At 43.8% G+C, this 24,067-nt stretch overlaps 1 protein-coding gene across 1 annotated transcript in view; it reads left to right on the top strand.

Moving 5' to 3' along the window:
• btbd11b (BTB (POZ) domain containing 11b) overlaps positions 1 to 24,067 on the top strand; it is a 68,224-nt gene extending 44,157 nt beyond the window's left edge. The window contains 17 exon segments of the mRNA XM_062390802.1: positions 930 to 1,100; positions 8,504 to 8,708; positions 12,765 to 12,917; positions 13,233 to 13,398; positions 14,025 to 14,114; positions 16,064 to 16,165; positions 17,575 to 17,668; positions 17,993 to 18,128; positions 19,082 to 19,302; positions 19,437 to 19,615; positions 21,288 to 21,344; positions 21,346 to 21,394; positions 21,672 to 21,774; positions 22,144 to 22,225; positions 22,333 to 22,401; positions 22,691 to 22,804; positions 22,907 to 24,067. Of these exon segments, the coding sequence (XP_062246786.1) occupies positions 930 to 1,100; positions 8,504 to 8,708; positions 12,765 to 12,917; positions 13,233 to 13,398; positions 14,025 to 14,114; positions 16,064 to 16,165; positions 17,575 to 17,668; positions 17,993 to 18,128; positions 19,082 to 19,302; positions 19,437 to 19,615; positions 21,288 to 21,344; positions 21,346 to 21,394; positions 21,672 to 21,774; positions 22,144 to 22,225; positions 22,333 to 22,401; positions 22,691 to 22,804; positions 22,907 to 23,116 (2,201 nt within the window). The 3' untranslated portion in view covers positions 23,117 to 24,067.

Here is a 24,067-nt window from a genome sequence, read left to right as displayed (position 1 = left end):
AGACACTTTTTCTTCACAGCGATTAGGCGGCTGAGTGGAGTCGCTGCTTTCATCCTTTTCTCCGTATCTCGCCCCGCTGCAAACAGTGAGAGGGCGGCCGGCCTCGTCCTCCTCACAGCGAGGAAGAGTAACTAACATCCAGGGGTGTGAATAATGAAGTATTACACGTTATTACCTGTGGGACAAACCTCTGACAAGTTCAACAAGGAGACATGATTACTACCCTGCATGGACTCTGTTGGATCCCTCATCATTGTTTCTCTCACTTACACGTTCATGCTGTGTTTTAATAATCTCTTTTTTAATCATATTTTTTTGTCTTATGAGGAATGAATGAAGGGAAATATCAGGACATTATTTAAGTCTCCTTGTTCCCTGTAAGGACAAATCACAGTCCGTGGTGCAGAGTGAAGTTACGATACTTTACGTTCATCCTACCTGGTTTATCGGCAGTGACGATTTTGTATTCAATGTTTTTCATATTGATTTACTAAATGGATTTTACTTTTTCATACATTGCTTGTACGTTATGTCAGAGGTATGTGAAGCAATGACACAATCATAAGAGTCAAGACTCAAGTTCACAACTTTTCAAAATAAAAGTTCTTTAATTCAGCCCGATATTGTGCATCACTGCAAGGAAACAAATGCTATGCTTTTACTTTACACGATTCCATGAATTTTGTTGAAATCAATAACCTCGACTCCCAGGAATATCCGTATCCGTATATGGTGATTGAAAAAAAAATCTGCTGGGACAGATATCATTGACTCATCATCGATTTGAAATGGCGTCATTTACATCATGTTTTCAGCTTGTTTACCCCAGAAAACCCCTTAACCGCCCTTCCATTATTATTATTATTCGAGTTAGTAGATAAATCAAGACTAATAATGTCTCTCTCTCTCCCTCCCTCTCTCTCTTCCAGGTGTGCTGAGCCTACCTGAGGGTCTGTCTCTTCCCAGGGAGCTGCAGCAGCAGCAGCAGCAGCAGCAGCGAGCAGGAAAGAGCGGAGACGCAAACGCCTATAGTCAGTCGGAGCTGCGTTCTGTTGAGCAGTGCTTACTGGCAACACGAGTGGGCAGCATCTCTGAACTCAGTGAGTCATCTGTGTGCTTCTCTGTTGTGTGTGTTTGTGTGTTTTACTTTTTTTAATAGACAGTGATGGAGAGACAGGACACGGGTGAGAGAGTAGGTTAGTGACCTGCGGTAAATGGTCTGGACCGCTGGGAGAACCGGGACGGACCTAATCATCTGGTCGCCTCTGGGTGGACACGTGACCCTCGTTGAACCCTCCCTCAAATACACACTGCAGTCTGTTTGCCCTTGAGCAAGGCAAATATCAGCCAATTGTCTGAGTGAAGATGCTCAGTGGTCACCAACGTCTCGAGTAACGCCCTGAGTGGAGGCTGTCATTCTGAAGCAACCTGCTTATGTGTTGAGATGTTCAAATGTCACCTGAGAATAATGTTTCCGTGTCCACATACTTTTTACTTTTTGAGTTGAGGGAACTACCCTGGAAAGATGCATTCACAGTCAGTGTGTGTGTTGCTCTTCGGGTTTGGGTTCTGGAAAGCGAGTAGCTGTGGAGTTTAGCTGAAATTGCTGACACCTGGCATTTTGGGACGATATTCAAGAGTTTTGATTTTGACTATTTTCATGCCAAAGAAATGATCCATGCTCCACAAGCAGAATTTTGTTTCTTGGACTGAAACTCGTCATTGAAGCAGTATTGAAGCCATCTGATACAATAGAGGAAATTAGTATGGTGTGTTAGAGGCCCTCTGGCAGTATGACCCCCCCCCCCCCCCCCCCCCCCCCAATACTGAACACATGTTTGTTTTTTTGGAAACATCATAAGATACGACATGAGAAGCTTTATTGATCCTATTAAATAATATGGAAGAATATTTAATAGAAACAAAAATAGGCAATGAAATAAAATGGAAATTTGATATTTGAAGGTACAACTGCTAGAAGTCGACTTTCCGTGCAACCCTGCCTTTAATGAGAGACTCTAAATTCTAAATGTGCCTGTGAGTGTGAATATTCTCTGTTGACCAAGCGATACGCTGGCGAACCTTAAGAAAGGAGAAGCGTTATAGATAATTTATGATTATCCTGCTGTGTGTGTGCTTACAGTATTTAAATGAAGGTGACTCAGTGGCTGTTGTGCTGTCACTGTCAGCACTTACATAATAAACGAGAGCCATTGAATAGCTTATAAGATAGTCCTCTTTAATTGATTGTCTGTTCACTCACAATGCAATCGTTGTTCAAGACATAATGGGCATCAGAATACTTGACAAATGCATTTATGCAGTTTACAAAGTCATTAACATAGGAGGCTCTAGGAGCCATTTTACTTTACAATAATAGGTTTTCTGCATAATCATGGTCTCCCTCTTTTCCCACTCATAAATAAGATGCAACACATCACAACCACAGTTGGTAAAACAAACAAGTGTCTACATCATTTTTCTATTTTGCAGAAACTTTGATGACAAACTTTTCATAAATCTGCTTCAATCTGAAAATCACTGAACACACAACAATAATCCAAACGTAACCCTGTACAGAAATAATCATAGAATCAAGATGCTCATCGGAGGCGAGGCACAGTTTGGTTTCCCTGCAGCTGATTCTAGGAAAACACATCTCAGAGACGAAAAGCAAATTCACTCACAAACACAAATTATCCCCTGATGTGTGTAACAATGTTACAAAAAATAAAAATAAAACTCAAGTCGAATTGTTGGGGAAACGCCTGCAGGGTCTGTTTCTGTTGTCATGGCATCGTTGTGTAAAGACAAGGCCGGGCGAATATATTTCTGTAGATCTAGTGTAAACATTTATCATCAGAATAAACAGGGAGCCAGATTTCTCCAGTGTGTGTTTTCTCAGGACCCGAGGTGGGGGGGTGGAGGGTGCAGCGCCGCCATCCTCCGGGGACCGCGTTGTATTGATGAGGCCGAGCAAGGACTCATTCCGTTGTGTTGACACTGCAAACAACGGACAGCGGAGGGGCCGATGGATAATAGCAGAGCTTAGTGCGACGGTATTGTTATCAGCTGTGGAGAAGAGGAATTCTGTAAATAACTATATAGGATCTGCGAACTGACACACGGCTCAAGCTGGGGGGGGGATTTAATAACTGAGAATAGCAGAATCACCAGCGGTGATTGCACTATCAGGCCGTCACAGAGTGTATTCGAGAAGTAAGAGTAGAAAGTGTAGAAAGTATATGTATATAGTTGACGCCTCGAAGCAAGAAGGTCTTCACACCTCCTGTGTGGAGTTTGTTCTCCTCGTACGTTTTCTCCAGGTTCTCCAGCTTCCTCCCACGAGACACCCAGACCGGGGTTAGTTGAATTGGAGACGTTGAGTTAACCATGGGTGTGAATGTGAGTGTGAATGATTGCTGTTTTCAGGCATGAACTCCATAGGATGTCGGCAGAGTTTGGTCCAGACTCTCTGGAGGTTGCCTTTCACACATTAACAAAGCAGTGGGAGATCCTCCACTCAGGCGTGTTCACTCCGGAGCGTTAGGGTGAGGGGTGCAGAGGCAGGGAGTGACGTACAAATCAACACTAGGCTCTTATCACCAAAAACCCTCTTGACATCATCGTCGGTCTTCTATGTTTTTGGCACCGTTTCTTCATTTTTGCGTCCGTCGCGTATTCGAAATATCATCAACACGCCCACTCGCTCGCTTTGCATCCTGCAAACGATCGCCTGCCTAGCATAGGCTCATTTGGAGATAACCCCTCCGGAGAATGTCTGAATGCAGCCCTTCGATGCTCTGGCAACCTGAATTCTTAAATTATGGGCAAAACCTGTCACAGATTTTCTGTAAATTCATTGTGACCTTGTTCTTTGACCTTTGACCTTTGACCTCAAAGCTCCAATCAGTTCATCCTGGAGTCCAACTGAATATTTGGGTCAAATCTGAAGATATTTTTCGAGGTGTTCCTGAGATATCCTAATCAAAAGAATGGGAAGGTGGACAAAGAGAGGGACAACCTTCCCTCCACAGCTGTCTCAGGCAGAGTGACAGTTGCATCCTGTGCAGGGACACTCGTATGCACTGCTGGCATTTAGACTCGGTTTTCCAGGTTTGCCACTGATTTACCTCTTTGTATTTCCTCCTCTGCCAAAATGCCAAATTAGCATATTGGAAATACGGCAATTATTAGAATTGTTGGTGTGCATCATCGCTCAGTCATAGCCAATAACAACCTGCTTCAACAAGGTTCCGCACAGTTGTCGTGTGTGTACCTCGATGTGTTACAGAGCTGTGCTCGATTTCTGTTCTTTGAAGCACTGACGGATGAAGGACGCAAAATAGATGGCGGTTTTCTCTGTGTACAGAATATGAAAACTTATACAGCTGTTTACGATCTGCACAACAAAGTGAATAGAGTTCTAACGGCAGCAGTGTGCAGGATGTGCAACCTGCCGCTGTGTCATCATGCAGGAGACAAAGTTCTACACACAAACATCTATAGTATACAGCGTTTGCAACCTTGAGTTTGTGCATTTTATCTAGCGCCATCTTGTTTTCTTTTAAACCAGAAGTAACTATATTTGGAGGAGCATGGGGTGGAGCCTGGCTGAGAGATCAACAAATGTGACCGGCACCCATTGGACGGTACTAGCTGTCAATCACACTATATCCCTGCTCCAATGCCAACAGGGCTTTATCGTCTATTTGAGTCTAAATGGGACGAGAAATTACAAAAAGAACATCCGATCATATTGGAGATGACTTGCCATCGAGGCCATAAACTCCTCAGGAGAACGACTACCGATCACATTTTTCATAGACTTGTTTATCCACAAGTTTATTTTTGCCCTTTGCTGTTCATTCTACAGGCTTAAGGCACATCTGCATTGGCTTTACTTTCTGACCCTTGAAACTACATAACATCAGACTCTACTGAATCTCTACGCACTTCACACAAGGAGGCCAGATGGAGAAAGTCTGCAGAAACTGTGGCGGGCCTCACTCAGACATTTGCATTGACACACACACCTCCTCTTGGAGAAAATACAGAGGATCTGCTAAAGTTTCTCATGTTCTTGCACATGTTCTTCTTCGTGACTGCTGCTCATCTCTTTGGTTTTTTTCCATCTGTCTGTTAGCTATTGTCTTTTCCTGGACTGTCTCCCTGGGTTTGTTGGACTGTGAGTAAAGATTCAGCCTTTTACTCATCTCCTGTGTCCTCTTGGCATTAGACTCCCATCACTCAGCCATTGTCTCAATTAATCCTGATTAGAAACACTGGAAACGTAATCATTCTTTATTATTGGACAAATTTAAATTGTAAAACCACATTTCCCCACAGAAAACAGACAGTTTGGAGCCGGTCGTGACCATTTCAAATAGCATGTGGGTTCATTGGTCCCTGTTTGCGTCTCATCTGATGCTTTGTCTTTCCTGTTTGGCCATCCGCTCAGTTCTACATGTCAAACATATTTTTGTTGTGGCAACATCATTTGAAGGATTTTAACTTAAATAACGATAGCGTTACCATGTATGCACCGAAAGCAGCAGAATATTATAGGAAATAAGAGTTTAGTTCTTTTCAGTGGGAAGTTTTATCTTCAGCGATTGGCTCCCTGACACTGATTTTGGAGGGATTACATCATTAAACCCTGACGTTGGTTGGTATCATGACTTTGACACACTGCAGGGACAATGTGTGCTTGTTCTTTAGTTGTGTTATACGGTGTGTAGTTCTCCTGAAAGTTAAGAGATGTGATGATGAGGGAAAGACGTTCTTAACGACAGCTTCACTCATTGCATCCAAAAGAATCTTGTTGTTTCTATAACAATGTTTTATACTCAAAGAAAGATTCAGTTGAGCGGTTTTTGGTCAAGTTGTTTTTTGACCTTTTCCTTTCTATCTCTTTCTCAGTGAGTCTTTTTACACCAGCCGCTCCATAACAATTATGTTTGTGCACTCCATGTTGTCTGGTATAGACGGACCTAGCAGGAGGAGTAGCAGCATCTTGTGTGTGGATGGCCACGGGCGACCATTAACCGCAGTCATGACAGCGTAGCGGCGGATAATTGAAACATGGAAACTGTGATGATGGCCGCCGCTGCGCAGCGAGGACCCCTCCTTCAGTACCCAGAGCAAAGCTGGTTACTGTGTTTTTATTTCCCCGTAACTGCTTTATTAGGAATGATTGGCGCCGCCTACATTTCCAAAGAGCCTCACTATTAAACACCCTTCACACACTCTGATGTAACAGGCAGGCACTGACCTTGAAGGTGCCACCCTGAAATCAAAGCAGCTTCCTGTATGGAAACTGATGTATTTGTGTGATTTTGCGATTTTAAAGCCTTAAAAATATAGAGCACCGCGTCCCTTCGCTAACAGGTTGTCCTCGAGGCATTGGTGGATATAGGATTTCCAAGGTCCAATTACATGTCCAGCATCCATGCAGTAATCCTGATTCAGTAAGGTGCACCTTTAAGTCGTTCCTGGTTTACTGTTAGCTCTATAGCTTTGAGCCAAGCCACACATCAGAGAACATAAATTGTGTTTTAGTAAGTGACTAGTTAGCATGTGTGTGTGTTTTCCACCTCTCCACCTCCCCACTTCTTCTTGTTAGCGTACAGATTTAATTACCCAGGATGGGGTGTATCGATTAAAGGTAATGAAAAGAGTATTGACGTTTCAGCTTATCAAACCGCTCCGCTTCCTCCCGAGTGTTTTCTCTCTCAGTCGAGACAAACCCTCGCAGCTGGAGGTTTAGTCCGTTTGCTGCTGTTGTTTCTGCGTAGACCTGCTGAACGAGCCGCACTGAAACCTCACTTTATATGTTAAGCTGCTGCTGCTTCACTGCCGTCGCTCTCTTTCACCCTCAGGAATAATCTTCCTCCTCAGCCGTGCCGTCCCGCTCTGCTCTGCAAACATAGCAGATGTCACAGGTCGTCATAATAAGACATGAGACCACCTCAGAGAGCACGGTTACCAGATCATCTGTAATATTGATGGTACAATTAAGAGACAGACACTGGAGGAGCGACCGGGAGCAACTGGGAGAGCTCCATCTCGGAGGTTGTGCACGAGTTGGTCATTCCTGTCATAATGTTTCCCGCACGTTGCATCAGGAGGCGATCCTCTCTCTCAGCGCAGCACCAGTGTTCCCAGAGGACAGTGCAGCGATTGACTGTTTTATTGCCTCAGTGCTCTTCCCTCAGTCGGGCGTCCTTTTCACACTCATCTCTCACATTGTCAAGGCTAAATGGAATGTTGGCAAGCGCCTCACAGCCCAGTTTTGACGCTAAACAAATCCTTTTGTCCGCTGTGTGTAGGCAGATATACTGCTCTGTTCTGTGCAGTGTCATTCAGACGGAGGAACCTAGAGCCATCACGCTCTAATGCTCTTTCACTGGGAATAGGGTCAAATTGACCAGAAACCGTATGAGGCAAAGTGGACTTCATTACATTTTCTGTCATGGGGCAGTGGGTGTAGAACACAGACAAAATGACGGCTCCCTGAAAGTGAAGCCAAAGCATCTCCATCGCCCCCTAGTGGCTGGCTGCACCGTAGGTTAGAAATTCTGCCTCCTCCCTGTTAGCTATCATTTAGGTCGTTCTTATAAAACAGTTTTATGTTACATTACATTACATGTCATTTAGCTGACGCTTTTATCCAAAGCGACTTACATTTTTAGAACACTCATCATTTTATGAGGGGCCATCTAGGGGTTCAGTATCTTGCCAAGGACACTTAGGCATGCAGATGGGATAGAGTGGGAATGTAGTGTTAATTTTTTCCGGTAAGTAATTGGTTATAATAAGGTATATGATGCGACAGACGTCTGACAGAACTCTGTGAATTGTGGCTTGGTCAGAATTTTTCTTGTGGATGACTTCAGGAAATCTATCTGATTTTGAAAGAGAACGTGTAATTCCTCTCTTGATTTCTGATGAGCTCAATTTGCTGCGCTGAAAGACGATTTGTCTTGTCCCTTTAGAACTTTTTAAAAAATGGGGGTGAACTTACTTTCTTTGTACTAGGAGAATATTTAAAATTTGTTTTAGCAGAGTCCTCTCCAGCTTTGATTCCTCCAGCCCAGCTGTATGACCTTAAAGTACTGGCAAATTATGCAGAGGGAGTAGTTTGGAGTAGCTAATGTTGATCCATAAATATTAATTCTTCACACCGTATAGTCCTGATCGTGCTTATTCTCACAGCTCTTGCCCTGCTCCCTCTGCGAGCTGCACAGTGAGGACTGTGATGAACCCACCCTGTCTCTTCCCTGACTGTGCTTTGTGGAAACTCTTGATTTCCCCCGGCACAGTCGACTCCAAGGGGGCTGGAAGAAATGAGGATGATTCCCCGATGTCTTTTTAAAAGGCCGTGTGCTCAGAATATTCCTGTCGGTCCCTCGCCTCCGAATATGCCTGCACTAAAATCCCCTTCCCACTGCCCGTGTTCAGCTTCTGATTCGCTCTAATGTACATGTGTTTTTGTGTACAGGTGACCTGGTGTCTCGAGCCATGCACCACCTACAGCCACTCTACATGAAGAATCACAACAATGGGACTCCAATCCACCAGAAGAGCAGTGTGATTCACTGGGCGCCCGAGGCCATCTACACACTGTGTTATTTCATGCACTGCCCTCAGATGGAGTGGGAGAACCCCAATGTGGAGCCGTCCAAGGTTACTTTGCAAACGGAGAGGTGAGACACAAACACAGTGAGGAGGTTTAAAGAGGACGTCTGTATTCCTTTATAATAAACTGCCACACGGATCCTAAAACAAATAAAGTAAAAGGACGAAAAAATGATCTGACTCACAGATGTTGTCTGTGTATCCAACGCCTGGTTTAGTGCCATATAACTCAATGATTGTCCAAAAGCTCTTAAAATATCATCAAGGAGCCAAACTGTTGTTGCACTGGATGATATGTAGCTTCTCTACCCTCAGCCTGGGCTCTATACATTTTGAGATAATTCTACAACAAAGTCCTGCTGCTGTAAATTGCATATATTGTGCAAATAACATATAAAATATGTATTAATCCGCAGTTTATATATTAACTTATATTGTGACATAGACTAATACATTGTTGGATTTCATTACAGATAGATATAGAACAACGGGTCTTGACCCCTGTGGTTTGAACCAGGAACACTTACAACAAAACGCTGAAAACAATGAATTATTTCATGAACAGAATATGATGGGAAGAAATGCTCTAATAAATCAAACGTCCTACATGTAGTGACTTTAAAGCAGCTTCAATCACAGATCATGTCTACGTCAAAAAAGGTATTTTGTAGTGATGAACTCACGTCAAAGTTATGGTTATCTCCACCCTCGTCAGGGTCTGTTTTAGTTTTCATTGAAAAAGGCTGGAAAGTTACATAACCAGTCCCAATTAGCAGAGAGAGTTAGTGACTAGTTGGTGAACAAAGTGGAGCTTCAGAACCAAATAGTCTCCTCATGAGGTGGTGGAGACCAAAACTGGAGCTAAAAGAGGTTAAAGATTGGCCTCACAGTCTTCAGGTGGATATGACTCCATATAGATGACTCGCTCCATATCGCCTCGTTCCTCCCTTACCCAGGAAGTAGCATAAACTGACATTGGGAATTTATCACAGCCTCCGTAGAAGCTGAGAAGGTGATAGTCTACAACACTGTGGCACAGCTTCAAGCCTGTGACTGACAGAAATATACATCTCATGTTCTCACAAGTGGAACAAGAAGCAAGTAAGAGCAGAAAGCAACAGAAGCATCAGATAATGAGGTAACGTTGTGTAGAGCGCAGTAATAGAAAACATTTTTCAGGTGCTGTTTTCGTTCGAGAGGACAAGAGGCAGTTTCTAGATAAAAGCATGGTTATTGTAAAATAAGGAAAAGTCACAGAAGCATCTGGCATTGACTCATTCATCAGACCCCTGCACCTTGTAAAGTGGGACAGTAAAAATATTAAACCTTTAATGCTCACCAGGACAACAATAAAAGGAAACCATGGGACCACAATATGAAAAAGTGGAAACCCCATTCGGTTATCCACAGCTCACTCTCACTCCTGCATCTGTCTGGCTTTTCACCTCGGTGTAGAACTTTATAGACACCAGATGTTTTCCTCTGGACGGAAAGCACGGTTTTATATAAGTGGATTGTCGACTCGCTGGCTACTTGAGCGAGGCCTGCGGGTGACCTGAGGAGCGGCAGGAAGGAGCGTGCACAGACATGTGCTCGGGCAGTATCGATAATTACTGCCACTGACGTAGTGGGACATTATCGGGCGGCAGCTGCAACTGTGCTGGTGACTTACTGGCTAATGACATAAGGATTAGACAATGTTTCCGTTGTATTAATTCCCTTGATCCTTCATCCTGTAGCTTTTGGACACTTACTCAGAAAAGCACAGAACACTCCACACACGAGGCGACTTCTCTGCTGAGTTTATGAGCTGTTTCTCTTTTTCTATTTCGTCTTTGTTTCACAGATCATATTCCACTGTGGCGTTTATTCCTCGAGCTGTTCAGTATTTCCTACAGTTTGGGTAAAAGCCCTTGTCACATTGCGGCAGAGGTGGGAAACCGTCCTGACAGTTGAGCCTGAGCAGTCCTCCTCCGGGGCTCCAGGCTTTATCGCCTGCAGTGGAGCGACTTATCAGCTAATGTGTGTCCCCGGTGTCCGACTCACGTCTGCTTTAGCTCTAATCACCGTTTGTAAAAAAAAAAAAAATTCCATTTATGCCTGTTGGTTTTAGTCATTTTTAAGCACAGTACCAGAGCCAAAATTAGGCAGAGCCCTGAGACTGCAGCAAACTCTCTGTGTCAGGACTTTACTGGGATTCTTGAAGGGGGCGCACATGGAAACAGACCTTGAACTGCTCGTGACCCGGCGTTTCCTTTGGGCTTGTGAGGGAACGTATATGCCACTCTACGTTCCCTGCCTCTTGATTAGGTGTTCTCCGTCTTTAATAAAGTCTGTGGAACCAATAACAGCGCTCGGCTCTAAGTCAGGCTACTTTGAAGTGAGTCAACTAAAAGGCTTTTTCTTTTCCTCCTGGATCAAACCATTAATAAAAGATCCTCCTATTAACTGGGAGTAATACTGATGGGTGATAGATTAACGGTGATTGACAGATGTGGGCCGAGGTTGTGTCAAAGGCAGAGTGAAGCATTAACACACCCTTTGTAAAGTGATGTATTGAACAGTGAATCCCCGGGGGAGCGGATCAAGTCTCAGACAACACACACATGACCCGCATACGTTCTGTTTCTCCTCCAACATATTATCAATGCTAATCTGAATACAGGTTGGGAATAATACAATTATAATTATAAAACCATTAGTATATTTTACGCACAATAGTCAAATCATTTAGTTTGAAAATGGAAAATTAAGCATTTTAATAAATCCCATATGCCTGCATGCAAATTAACACATGAGCAATGAATAACAAAAATCCTCCAGAATGTGTTACGCTGTGTTATCATAAGGAATTAAATGTCTCATCATAATAGATGTTATTCATTTTGCATGAATAATACAAAGTCCTATGAAAATCACGCTGCTTTTTGTTTCCATACTGGACAGAGCGTCGGTGTGTATTTGCATAATGTGTTTGTCGCCGCTCGTTGTATCGTTTAAGTGACTAAAGTGTGTATTTATAGCCACAACTTGCTTTCAGTACAGTAACGAAGGTCAAAATGTGGCGTCATGCATATGTTCCTCATGCATATGGATTCCATGTGGCTGCGGTAAACACTGGAGGAGGAGGAGGAGGAGGAGGGGGGAGAGAGGTGGGCAGGAGGAGAAGTTCTCTAATTCATCCACCATCGTGTGATGGTGATTTCCTGCTTCTGTCTAAGCAAGAAAAGAAAAAAAAAAACAGTCCACCTTTACTGTAGCAGACCGAAATAAATGCTCTTTGTTGAAGTGCTATACTACACCCAGCCCCCCCCCCATCCATTACGTTCACAGATAGCACCCTGATGTTCATAAGACATTATAACGTCACGCAAAATAGACCGAAAGCAGAGGAAGTGCAACACATATTAATTTTAATTTAACCCAGAAGGTCCCAGTGAGATGCAATATCCCATCTGCCACTGAGTCCTGGTCGAAATGGGCAGCACCTGAAATAAATAAATAAAAACTGTTCAATTCAATTCAGTTTTATTTGTATTGGGCCAAATCATAACAAACCTTATCTCAAGGCACTTTGCACAGTCAGGTCAACACATTCAAATCCTTAACAGGGACAGATAATACACACAAAGCAGAGTGAAGCACGGCTATCAGACTAAAGCACATAGCAAACAGAAATATATGGGATTCAATGGCAGAGATGCAGAATGGAAAACACATGTTAAAAGTAAAAGTAGCCCTTGTTAAGCAATATGCTGGTGATGTAAGTCGCCTGAGCCTGAGTGAGACTCTCTACAGCTTCAGGTCTGTAGAACAAAGTCAAGACGAGTAAAGTTCCTACTGCTGTGATCTGTGGTTTATCAAATGATCTCCCTCTCAGTTCAGATTCCCTACCATCAAAGTGCGTCTCTGTAACAGTCTGGATCCTCCAGTCGGAGTTCATCCTGTTCTCAAACATCTGCTGAGCTGGGAACAGTCACTACAGTAACATATGCAAATTCTCTATTAGGTGGATTTTCCGTGGAAGTGCCTGAGCACATTAAGAACCCCAGTGTGATTTTTACTTCAATGTGTGTGTGTGTTTGTGTTTTGGAGAGAACATGTGCTTTCATCTCCCCCTACAGGCCCTTTCTGGTGCTGCCGCCTCTGATGGAGTGGGTGCGCGTGGCAGTGGTCCACACGGAACACAGACGCAGCTTCTCTGTGGACAGCGATGATGTCCGGCAGGCGGCCAGGCTGCTGCTGCCTGGAGTGGACTGTGAGCCCCGCCAGCTCCGGTACGGCTGCATGAACACCACCCCCCCCCCCCCCCCCCCCATGCCTCCAGGCCACAGAGCGTGTGTGTGCGGTTCATCTGCACATCACAACACCAGCAGGCGTACAAGTGTACTCACATGCAAAACACTCATAATCAGTAAAATGAGCAAGTGGAGATACGTGCGTTTCTTAGAAATACGCATCCCCCCACCCCCCCACCCCCCGCGGTTTAGATAAATATGGCATGTCAGGTGTTTAGAGGAGATGTGGCACATTGCAAACACTCCAACGAGTCGACTTGCTCTGTGAATCACTCTGTGTGCTTTGCCCTTCAGAACGGATGACTGCTTCTGTGCCTCGAGGAAACTGGATGCCGCCTCCACCGAGGCAAAGTTCCTGCAGGACCTGGGCTTCCGTATGCTCAGCTGCGGCCGCACGGACCTGGTGAAGCAGGCTGTCAACCTGCTCGGGCCGGATGGCATCAACAGCATGAGTGAGCAGGTTAGAGACATTAAATAATGCATAGGCAGGCACATTTACACTAGCACACGTCAATACGGATCCAAACACACACTCGTGCACAGGCTGTCGAGAAAGTTTCATTTGCTTTGTTAAACTGTGGCTCCTTCACCTGAGAGCTCCGTGCAGATCGTACATATTCAGACTTGTTTTTGTTTACTTCTGCAGCTCGGAGCTCTGCATTATATCGTGACTATCACCTCCAGCGCAGTAGATCGTCAGGGGATTTCTACAAGTGAAACTGAAATGATTTTCCATGGGAAAATGAACTTTTAGTTTGGGCTGATCAGAGCAGAAAGTCTGGGACGGTGTGTTTCTCTCACAGAGGCTGAGCTGGCGCCCTTTACGGCCTCAGAGGAAATATTGACTTATATCTTGTCCTTTAAAACTTTGATCAATAGCAGATTACTACTCTCATCACACTCTCGTCCTGGGAGTCCCAGTGTCAATTAAACAAGTTTAGAGCTGAGCAAAAGTTAAGCCAACTTTATTCTGAAAAGAACTAAAGACACAGAGTTCAACTTACACACAAAGGACTGAGAAGGTAAATGTTTTATAGCCTCTGGTGCAAAATGAAGGAGTTTCTCTGTGTCTGTGTCACTCTGAAGGGGATGACCCCGCTGATGTACGCCTGTGTCCGCGGGGACGAGGCCATGGTGCAGATGCTGCTGGATGCAGGGGCCGATATTAACAGCGAGGTTGGTGAAAGAAATAAGTTTTTACTGCAACATCCTTGTGTCGACACTCTGGGAGAATCAATGTCCAACAAAGGAAGAACAATTGCTGTGTGCTGCAGAATGTGTGCATTGCCTTTTCCGGAAAATAGCAATAGAACTATCTGTTTTTCATCATGACATTGATCCCCCGGTGATCGTCACATGCAATTTTACTTGGAGATGTCTGATTTGTGCAATATATCAAAGAGAGAAGTGTGTGTGTGTGTGTGTGTGTGTGGGGGGGGGGGGGGGGGGGGGGGGGTTACGACAGATGTGAAGTGTTGACAGGACTGTGCAGCCTTCAGTTTGTACTGCTTTTATATGAAATGTCGCAAAAGGATAGAAAGACATATCAGTGTGTGTTACTATGTGTAGTTTTATATAGGACTGTTTGTTCTCTCCCATGTGTCCCGTTGGTAAATGTAAAAGACCTAAAGATCACAAGGCCCCGACACCTGCCTCACGACTCAGAGGTCTGTGGCCGAGTCGATTTTGTTTAACCACTCCGGAAAAAAAAGAGAAAGTGACAACGATCGCTTGGCTGAAAAACAAAGTGAATCCCTCCCAGATTCTGCAGAGAAGCCGTCTGGCTTCCTTCCACTGAGCTCAGCTGGGGTGGGTCAGTCGAGGCCTCGTGATCCCGGTCCTCGTTAGTCAACCTCTGATCCCATCAGCCCTTTGTGTCCGAGTCGATTTGCAGTCCACCGTAATCATGAACCCCCCCCAAAACACGAAGTGCTGTTCACTAACACGACTAATAAGACCCACTTTCATTTTCATTTCATGCTCCTGGTTTTAAATGTGGACGGTTAAGGATGAAGGTTTCTTGACTCTGATGTTTGCCAACGCCTTAAAAAGACTAAATACTCTATGAGATCAAATCTTTTTCATTAACACCAATATTGCTCCTTAACTCCCCTGAGACTGTTACATCACTTCCACTGTCATTGTAGATTTAAATACCTGTGCAGTATGTGCAGGTAAGTATTTCATTAAATGGGCCAAATAAAGGAATGAAGTCATATTATTAGATAGAGTCGTACCTTTACTATAAAGTCATAACTTTATGGGAAAAAAATTGCAATTTTACAAAAATTGTCGTAACTTTACGAGAGAATTTATGTTACGAGAATAAAGTCCTAATTTTACAAGAATAAAGACACAACATTATGAGAATAAGTTGCGGTCGACTGTGATGATATCTTTTGGTTGCTAATCAAAATGTATCAATATTCCGGATCAACAATGAGTGGAACCCAGCTTCTCCCTCGACCTCTTATCCTAAAGAACAAATATTTTTAATTCTCGTAATATTAGGTATTTTTCTTTCTTGTTAAATTATGACTTTCTTCTTAATTCCAACTTTTTTCTCGCAATCTCCAATTATGATTATTTTGTATACCTCATGCTCTGAAGCAGTATTTTAAAGTGTCACTGAATCATCCTGTCTGCGTGTGTCTCCACTGCATCCTCCCTCTTTTCCCTTGAAGCAGCCTGAGGACCGATGTTTGCCTTTGTGTTCTGCTCCTGTGCGTGTCTCATGTATGTCATGCTTTCATTTGGCTCATAGTTGTTCATCTCATCCTGACCAGAGAGATGAGCCTTAGAGAGGTCAGGTCAGAGCCCGGTCAGGTGAAGAGATCGGGGTGAGACCATTAGGACGAGGCTTGAACAGAACAGATCAATCCATGGTGTTCATTAGAAGGTGAACACGGTGACAGGATGTCCTCTGCAGCCCCGGGGGTTCCCAGTTAATTACTCTCCTGTAGAGCTTCCTGTCCTCCCTGTCTCCCTGCCCCCCCCCCGCAGCTGCTTGTCTTGTGCTCCATAAGCCATGTAGTATATTTAATGGCTTTGTATCTCTCTCCCTCACATTCTCCCCCCCCCCCATACCTACCCGACCCCACCCACCTGTGTCCCCTCCTCCCCAGGTGCCAAACTCAGTGCACAAGCACCCCTCAGTCTTCCCCGAAACGCGGCAGGCGACGCCCCTCACCTTCGCCGTGTTACACGGACATGTGCCCGTGGTGCAGGTAGTGACGTCCTCCTCTCACCTGTGATTCTCTCTTCACGACCTCTTGTTGTGCCTCAGCTCACAGTCGGTCGCCATTGTCATCGTCTGTCATCAAAGCTTCTTGGTGGTGATGATGATAATGTCCCTCCTCTTTCTCTCTCTCTCTCTCTCTCTCTCTCTCTCTCTCTCTCGCTCTCTCTCTCTCTCTCTCTCTCTCTCTCTCTCTTTAATTCCTGAATTATTATTGAGATGCTATTTGACAGATTTTAATCTTTCCATCTTTAAAGAGGCCATTTGCCCAGTCACTGTTTGGATCTGCGCTTTAATGTGGAGTGTAGCCTCCTCTTGGCCATTTGTGTTTTTGTGCAAATGGATCAGACTCCATTAAGTGAGTGGAAAGAGGAAAACACAGCTGTCTAATTGTTATTGAACTCATTTCATTAATTCAGTTTGCCCCCTGAATGATTTGTCCATTGGCCTTGGAATCATTCGATTCTAAATAGAAAGCGTTTAAGCCACTGTGACATCTCTGAGGAAAAAAGAAAGGATGAAGTTGGAAAGATTAAAATTCAGAGTGAAATTATGAAATGTTTTGCTATTCCCAAGTTGTTAGATGTTAGTTTAAAGTTTTAATTAACAGTCAAACATATATGTTTAGTTTACGATTCACATTTCCATTCATAACAAGTTACTAACACATTTACTTCTAAAAACATCAGCAAGCACTGAGACAGTATTTGGACATTTTGTGAGATATACTTTCACACCATAGAACTAAAAATATTTTTACAGGGTTTCATATTTATAAATGCAGATGTGGGAGGTCCTCCAAAGACTGAATATAAAGATGGACAAAGTATCTTCCAGCTGCAGCGTCAAGTGTCATGTTTCATCCACGTTTTATTTCATTAAATTAATTCATTAAAACTAACTAACTACATCTAAATCTACATTTGCACAAACATCAGTTCGATAGGAATTGAGTAAAATCCCAGCAGCCATCTTTGAGAAAAATGTATTTGACGTCTACTTTAAACATTTTATTTGGTCCTTGTTCCAACTGCTAACATGGAGAAGGCAGAGTAACTATACTGCAGCCAGCCACTAGAAGGCGCTCAGGATGTTTTGGCATCTTTATTTACAGTCATACATTATGAAAACAAAATAATTATCTGCAGAACAATGGAATTAGTGAAAACTAAAGAATGTATAATTCCAGGCAGCTTAGCAGCAGTCAAACATTCACTGCTATAGATTTCCTCATTCAAACCAGCATCAGACAGGACAAGCTCAAATTTACCCACCTGGCTCCAAACTGGCGCATTAGCCCGACTGACTCGTCCTCCTCTCCTCGCCCTCCTCTCCCCATCTACCCATCCCTCTCTCTCTCCCATCATGCCCCTCTGTGTCCCCGCCCGACCTCTGCAGCTGCTGCTGGATGCTAAAGCGAACGTGGAGGGATCCCTGCAGGACGGGATGGAGAACTACACAGAGACCCCACTGCAGCTGGCTGCTGCTGCAGGTACAGACACACAACGTGACCCCCCCCCCCCCCCCCCCCCCCCCGGTCCCACTGATAACAGCTGATAACAACACCTGACTGTCAGCAGGCTCATTGGCTGAGTTACGGCTTCACAGAGACATCTATCCTGGGGGCTTGGAAAATAAAGACAAATAGAGGCATGCATGCAGAACAAATGATCCAACATTTGCCTCATTCTCACCGTCTCTCTGCCTCACTCTGTCTCACTATGTCTCACTATGTCTCACTCTGTCCCTCTCTGTCTCACTCTGCTTCAGTCGTATAGTGTCTGAGTGTATATAAACATGTATTCTTCATGCACAGGTAACTTTGAGCTGGTGAGTTTGCTGCTGGAGCGTGGGGCCGACCCCATGGTGGGGACCACGTACCGTAACGGCATCTCCACTGCACCTCACGGAGACATGAACTCCTACAGCCTGGCAGCAGCTCACGGACACAGGTTACACACACTCAGACACACACACACACAAACACAAACACACACATATCCATCCATGTTTTGTTTGTGTATAGATTTGTTTGTTTAACTGATGCTCACAGAACAAATAGGAAATAGGTAAAGAATGTGCACCTTTGCTTGATAGATGTATTTGAAATATAGTCATAAACATACATATAATTTCTATGTATACTAAAGTGACTAAAACATTATACTACTATAATTTATATATAAAACTTTAATTTAATTCATTAATACATTTTACACTGCTATAAACTGAATAATCCTTGCACTGACTGGGAAGAACCTATCCCATAAATGAGGATTACCAATTTTTATTCCATCCAGTTTTCACAAAAGGCCACAAGAACCAGGAACAAGAAACTTACCTTTAGGGAAATTTAACAAATAAAAAAAATGATTTCTCTGCAAACGCACCATTAGAGAAGAAAACATTGCTTTTGCACACAGGCTCTAGTTATTTATAGAAATGAGTGAAATGGGTGTAGACTATTAAAAGACATCCTGTGTTCCCTCATCGCTCATTCATGTCGCAGTTTGTTTATCCTACCGACTCTTTGTCAGCCTGCGAACACACTTGATTGTCTATTTGCATAAAAGGAGCATTTTCTTCTTGAAAGATTTTTCATTGTTTATCGATTTGCATAGAAAATGTGTTTATCTTGCTTTACTTAATTAAACCATCATTTTATGTGAGATAAATATCAAAGCTGGAAGGCTGAAAGATGCAGATTAACGATTAGCCTATCACAGTAATGACTGGAATTCAATCACTGTCATATCGCATTACTCATTTTTCTGTAACTGTGCCACTTATGGAGTCTTACAACAACAAACATTTGAAAATCATCAGTCACTATCCAGGCTCTTGTAATCTGTGCACGTCGATCAAACTAAATTTCGCTTGTGTGTCTGTGCCTCCCTTCCTCTAGGAACGTGTTCCGTAAGCTCCTGTCCCACACGGAGACGGGGAAAGGCGATGTCTTGTCCCTGGAGGAGATTCTGGCCGAAGGTTCGGACCTGGAAGGAAGAAGTGCGTCTCAGATTGACCTGATCCGGTCTGGGAAGGCCAAACTCAAAGCCCTGAAAGAAGCCATGTATCACAGCTCAGAACACGGACACGTAGACATCACCATAGATATACGGAGCCTTGGTACGTTTGTGTAAACACTATCAAACACGTGCATGTGTTTTCTACAGTATCACGTTCTGTTTGCAGCTTTCATTTCTCCTCTGTGCGTGTTTGTGTGTGCTTCATGTTTCTTTATATCTGTTTCCCCCTTCCAGGCGTCCCGTGGACTCTGCACACCTGGATGGAGTCTCTGCGGACGTGTTTCCACCAGCAGCGCCGACCTCTGATCCAGGGTCTCCTGAAAGAGTTCAGCTGCATCGAGGAGGAGGAGTACACCGAGGAGCTGATCACACACGGCCTGCCTCTCATGTTCCAGATCCTCAGAGCCAGCAAGGTACTGTGAGGACTCACTCTGGGGAAGTGGTGTAGGTAGTACTTTTCACTGACGTAAAAGTATGAAAAAATTGTACTGCAGTTGGAGGCTGATACGAATATCGAGGAGGAAAAAATTCCAGAGACAGATAAATATTTAATTTGGCTATGATTCCTTATATTTTGTTATCCAACTCTGTATGTCAAAGATATGTAATCAAGACTTTTTTAACAGTTTAACCAACAACTATATTATATAGAACTATTATAACAAACAATACAATCAATTAGATAGAACTTGAAAAGTAGATATAAATAGATATACTTAAAATGTAAACCCAAATGTAAATGCAGTTCAGGTTCTCTTAAGTACAGTAACAAAGTACAATTACTTCGTACACTGAAGTACACAGCAAAGTACTTTGTCACATTCCACCACTGCTTCTTTTATTTGTATCTGTCCTGTTCACTGATCCACAGCTTCATCGTCCTCCTCTGTGTTTGATGGTTGTCATTAGGTAGTCAGGTCATCAGCTGCACACACCCTGACGGAGCCCCAGAGGCCGACTCAATAGCAATTACCTAAAATGATAATGATTTATGATATGCCCCCCCCCCCCCCCCCCCCCCCCCAGCTCCTCTCAGCTGCGGCTCATTACAGTCGTGACTTCATCTCATTACTTAAGCTCGTGATCCTCTTGGTTTAGTTTTATCAAATCTAAAACAGCATCATTGTCCCGTCTGGCACCGCTGTTTGTTTTACCTTCTTTACCCCGGGCTGAGCGCAGGAGTTTCTGAGTCAGTGCTGATAATGTAGAACTGTAGTGTACACACTCAAACACACCCACCCAAACACACACACACACACACACATATTTTCAGCTGCTGTGTCGGTCCTTTACTGTGTCTTGGCTGATGTATGATAGGGCCAGTGACCCCTGACACTGTCTGTCTGTCCCACCAGGACGAGAATCTGCTGTCTCAGTCCACTGGAAACTTCATCTATCTACAGTCTATATCTATCTATCTATCTATCTATCTATCTATCTATCTATCTATCTATCTATCTATCTATCTATCTATCCATCTATCCATCCATCAATCCATCCATCCATCCATCCATCCATCCACTGTATTATGTTATTGAAGGAGTAGCTGGAGCTGTTTTTCAGTGTCACACTTCAGTAAGATCAGGCAGCTCCTTGTACACGTGGGGTTTGTATTGTTGCGGACTGCTGCTGCAGCAGAATGACACAGCCCCCCCCCCCCCCACACACACACACACATACAGTAGAAAGTTAGGTGTAAGAGTAACAACATCTCACTCTCCTGTCTCTCTCTCTCCCTCTCACACTCCCACACTAACTCGCCCTGAATTCTCTGAGGAGCCGGGGGAGTAAGAAACAAGTCTGGTATTCATCTGATCCTCATCTGAGGTGTGAAACAGCTGCGAGAGTGAAGCTTATTGAAACATCTGCCGGAGCAGTGTCAGTGCTGAGCCTGAAAAGAGCTTGGGGAACATTAACCTCACTGATAATTGTGTTTGAGGATGTTTGCATTGAGAGAGAAAGAGTGTAACAACATGTGCATATGCTCTTGGGCTCCTGAATGTGCCACACAGGGACGGATCTGCAGAGCGGATCTGTGCAGCCTCTGATGTGTTGCTGCTCTGTGTGTGTTGTTGTCATTGTTAGAATGAAGTGATCAGCCAGCAGCTGTCTGCCATCTTCACCCAGTGTTACGGCCCGTACCCCAATCCCCAAAATGATAGAGATCAAGAGGAAGCAGTCGTCACGTCTGGGTGAGACCATGTCTTTATAATTTTTTGTATTTGTCTTTAATACTGTTAATCTACATGATTAAAGCAGCATAAATGATGTGATGTAGTATTTTCAGTTGGCTGCTACCAGTATATAGGTTTACACTGCAAATACCGCCATCTAGTGTTCGGAGAGTGGAAAAGAAATGTACATTTACTGGTAATGTGTTCAGAATGTTGGACGGCTAAGTTGTACGCCTCTATTTTTTACGAGTATCAGAAAAAGAAAATGAAGTTTTCCTGGCTTTTCCCCTTTCAGATCCTCACTTCCTTAACAACAAGGAGATGTCTGATGTGACCTTTCTGGTGGAGGGGAAACCTTTTTACGCCCACAAAGTGCTGCTCTTCACAGCTTCCAGCAGGTACTTGAACGCATCGGCTCTCAAAATACACAACTACCTCGTTGAGATGAGATGTCAGAACGCTACATCTCCTCTGGCTGATCAATATGGTCATGTTTCCTTCTGCACTGGGGTGTAGAGAGGACGTCCCTTTCACGCCTGTGTCATGTGACACTGACATGAACCAATCAGTCCTGTCACAGGGCGATTGAAAAGAAAAGACAGTCAAATGGGTTGTTGACTTCGCTTCCTCAGAGGAAACATCAAACAAACTCCTATTACTCTGTATTATTAATGTTTTTTTTTCCAGTCAATATAGAAACCTGATTAAAATAACTTTTTTTCCATCCAAGCTGATCATTTTTCTTTTTCTTCTTTCTTTCTCTCAAGGTTCAAATCTCTTCTAGCAAACAGACCTTGTGGTGAAAACACATGCATTGAAATCAGCAATGTTAAATACCACATTTTTCAGGTAATACTGTTTAATCAGACTTTTAAAAGACATGTGCTCCACGCTCTCCTAGTACTTCCTGTCTAATTGTGTACTGTGTATGTATTGTTGTGTGTTTTTGCTTTCAGCTGGTGATGCAGTATCTCTACTTTGGAGCAACAGAAGCGTTGCACATCAGGAACACTGAGGTTATGGAGGTTAGGCCTTTACTTGACTCAGTCCACTTATGAAATCACAATTTAAAACCAATAGATGCAGATTTTTGTTTGACTCGTGATTATTAATCTGCTCCTTTCTATCAAGATCAATGAATTATAATCTGAGAAATCAATGAACATTTAAAAAAAACTCATATCTAACAATGTTATCCTGAATCCGCCCTCTAATCACTGTGAGGGCCCTGAAATAAACTAAATAATCTCAATGTTACCTGTGGACGATAAATAATGCTTTTGTAATATGAGCTACTTGCTGGTTTTCTTGCAGCTTCTGTCTGCAGCCAAGTTCTTCCAGCTGGAGGCGCTGCAGAGGCACTGTGAGATGATCTGCTCCAAGAACATCAACACAGAAACGTGTGTGGAGATCTACAACCACACCAAGGTGCAAACACAGCTAGACGTTCACAGTGGTGCACGGGAAGAATGTGTTTTCAGTGCTCAGATAAAAAACGAAAAACAAACCTTTTCTCCCCTTCCTGTGCAGTTTCTCGACGCCCCGGTCCTGTCGTCCTACATCGAGGGCTACTTCCTGAAGAACATGGTGATCCTGATCGAGCTGGAGCCCTTCAAGCAGCTGCTGTACGACGCGCCTCCGGACAGCCCGGGCTGCGACATCCTGCAGGACCTGGAGAAAACGCTGGCCAACCGCATCCAGTCCATCCACCTGTCGTCCTCCAAGGGATCCATCGTCTGACCTCCCGACGCCCGACGGGAGCAGAGACTATTTACCAGAGACGTGACGCTGAGAAAAAAAGGGACTCGTGATCCAATCTTTGTCTCTGTGAAGCTCATCAGCTGCTAATGTGCTTCTTGTTATCTTAGCACAGATGATCCAAGTCTGTCTGTCTGCCTCGTTGATGTTCGTCCATACGACTGTCATAAGATCGCTGTGTCATGTCACAATTTGCCAATAACATCTTTTACTGTAACGCCGTCCAGCAGGAACCTCTCAGATTAGCGCGTTAGCTATGTGTGCTACATGATCTGCGTCTCCAGATGATGAACTGCCTCGGCGTCACGTGATGAGCCAATGAGGATGAACCGCTGCCTCGTGTTGTGATTATTTGCTCAAACATCTGGATCCATACAGGGTCATCTATTTGTGCATCTGTCAGTCACTTAGTATTATCTGTGCTGAATACTCCTTAAAGCCAAACTAGTAAATCAACTGACAAGTATCTTTAATGTGACTGATGCAAAATACAAGGGGGGGCTTTCGTCGGCTGACTGGGTCGGAGAAGAGGATTTTTACCTTCTTGGGCTCGACTGTGTACATATTGTTCATAAAAAACAGAGCTATTGATAATGTAAGTTAATGTACATATATATATCCACAGATGTTTTCTCATGCGTGATGCTGTTGGATACGGCTGTAAAAACAAAACAAAAAAGCCTCATCTTGTAAAATATCTGTGTTTCAGTGTTGCATGTCAGAGGGATGACTGTGTTTTGGAATTTGTTCTGTTTGAGCTGTTGGACGAGCAGCTGGTGTCACGGCCGTGTGAGGAGAGGTCTGTCGTCAGCATGGGTCTGTAAACCGTGTCGTCACTTCATGTGTGAGAGGCTCCAGGGTGGAAGTGAAACCATACGACCTGTACATGTGTGACTTGATATATCTTTACTCTATAAAGATTAATATAAAGAA

Source organism: Platichthys flesus, chromosome 6 (genome assembly GCF_949316205.1).
Source record: "Platichthys flesus chromosome 6, fPlaFle2.1, whole genome shotgun sequence".
Classification (NCBI taxonomy): domain Eukaryota; kingdom Metazoa; phylum Chordata; class Actinopteri; order Pleuronectiformes; family Pleuronectidae; genus Platichthys; species Platichthys flesus.
The sequence above is the reverse complement of the archived record's forward strand: the minus strand, read 5'-3'. Positions and strand labels throughout refer to the sequence as shown.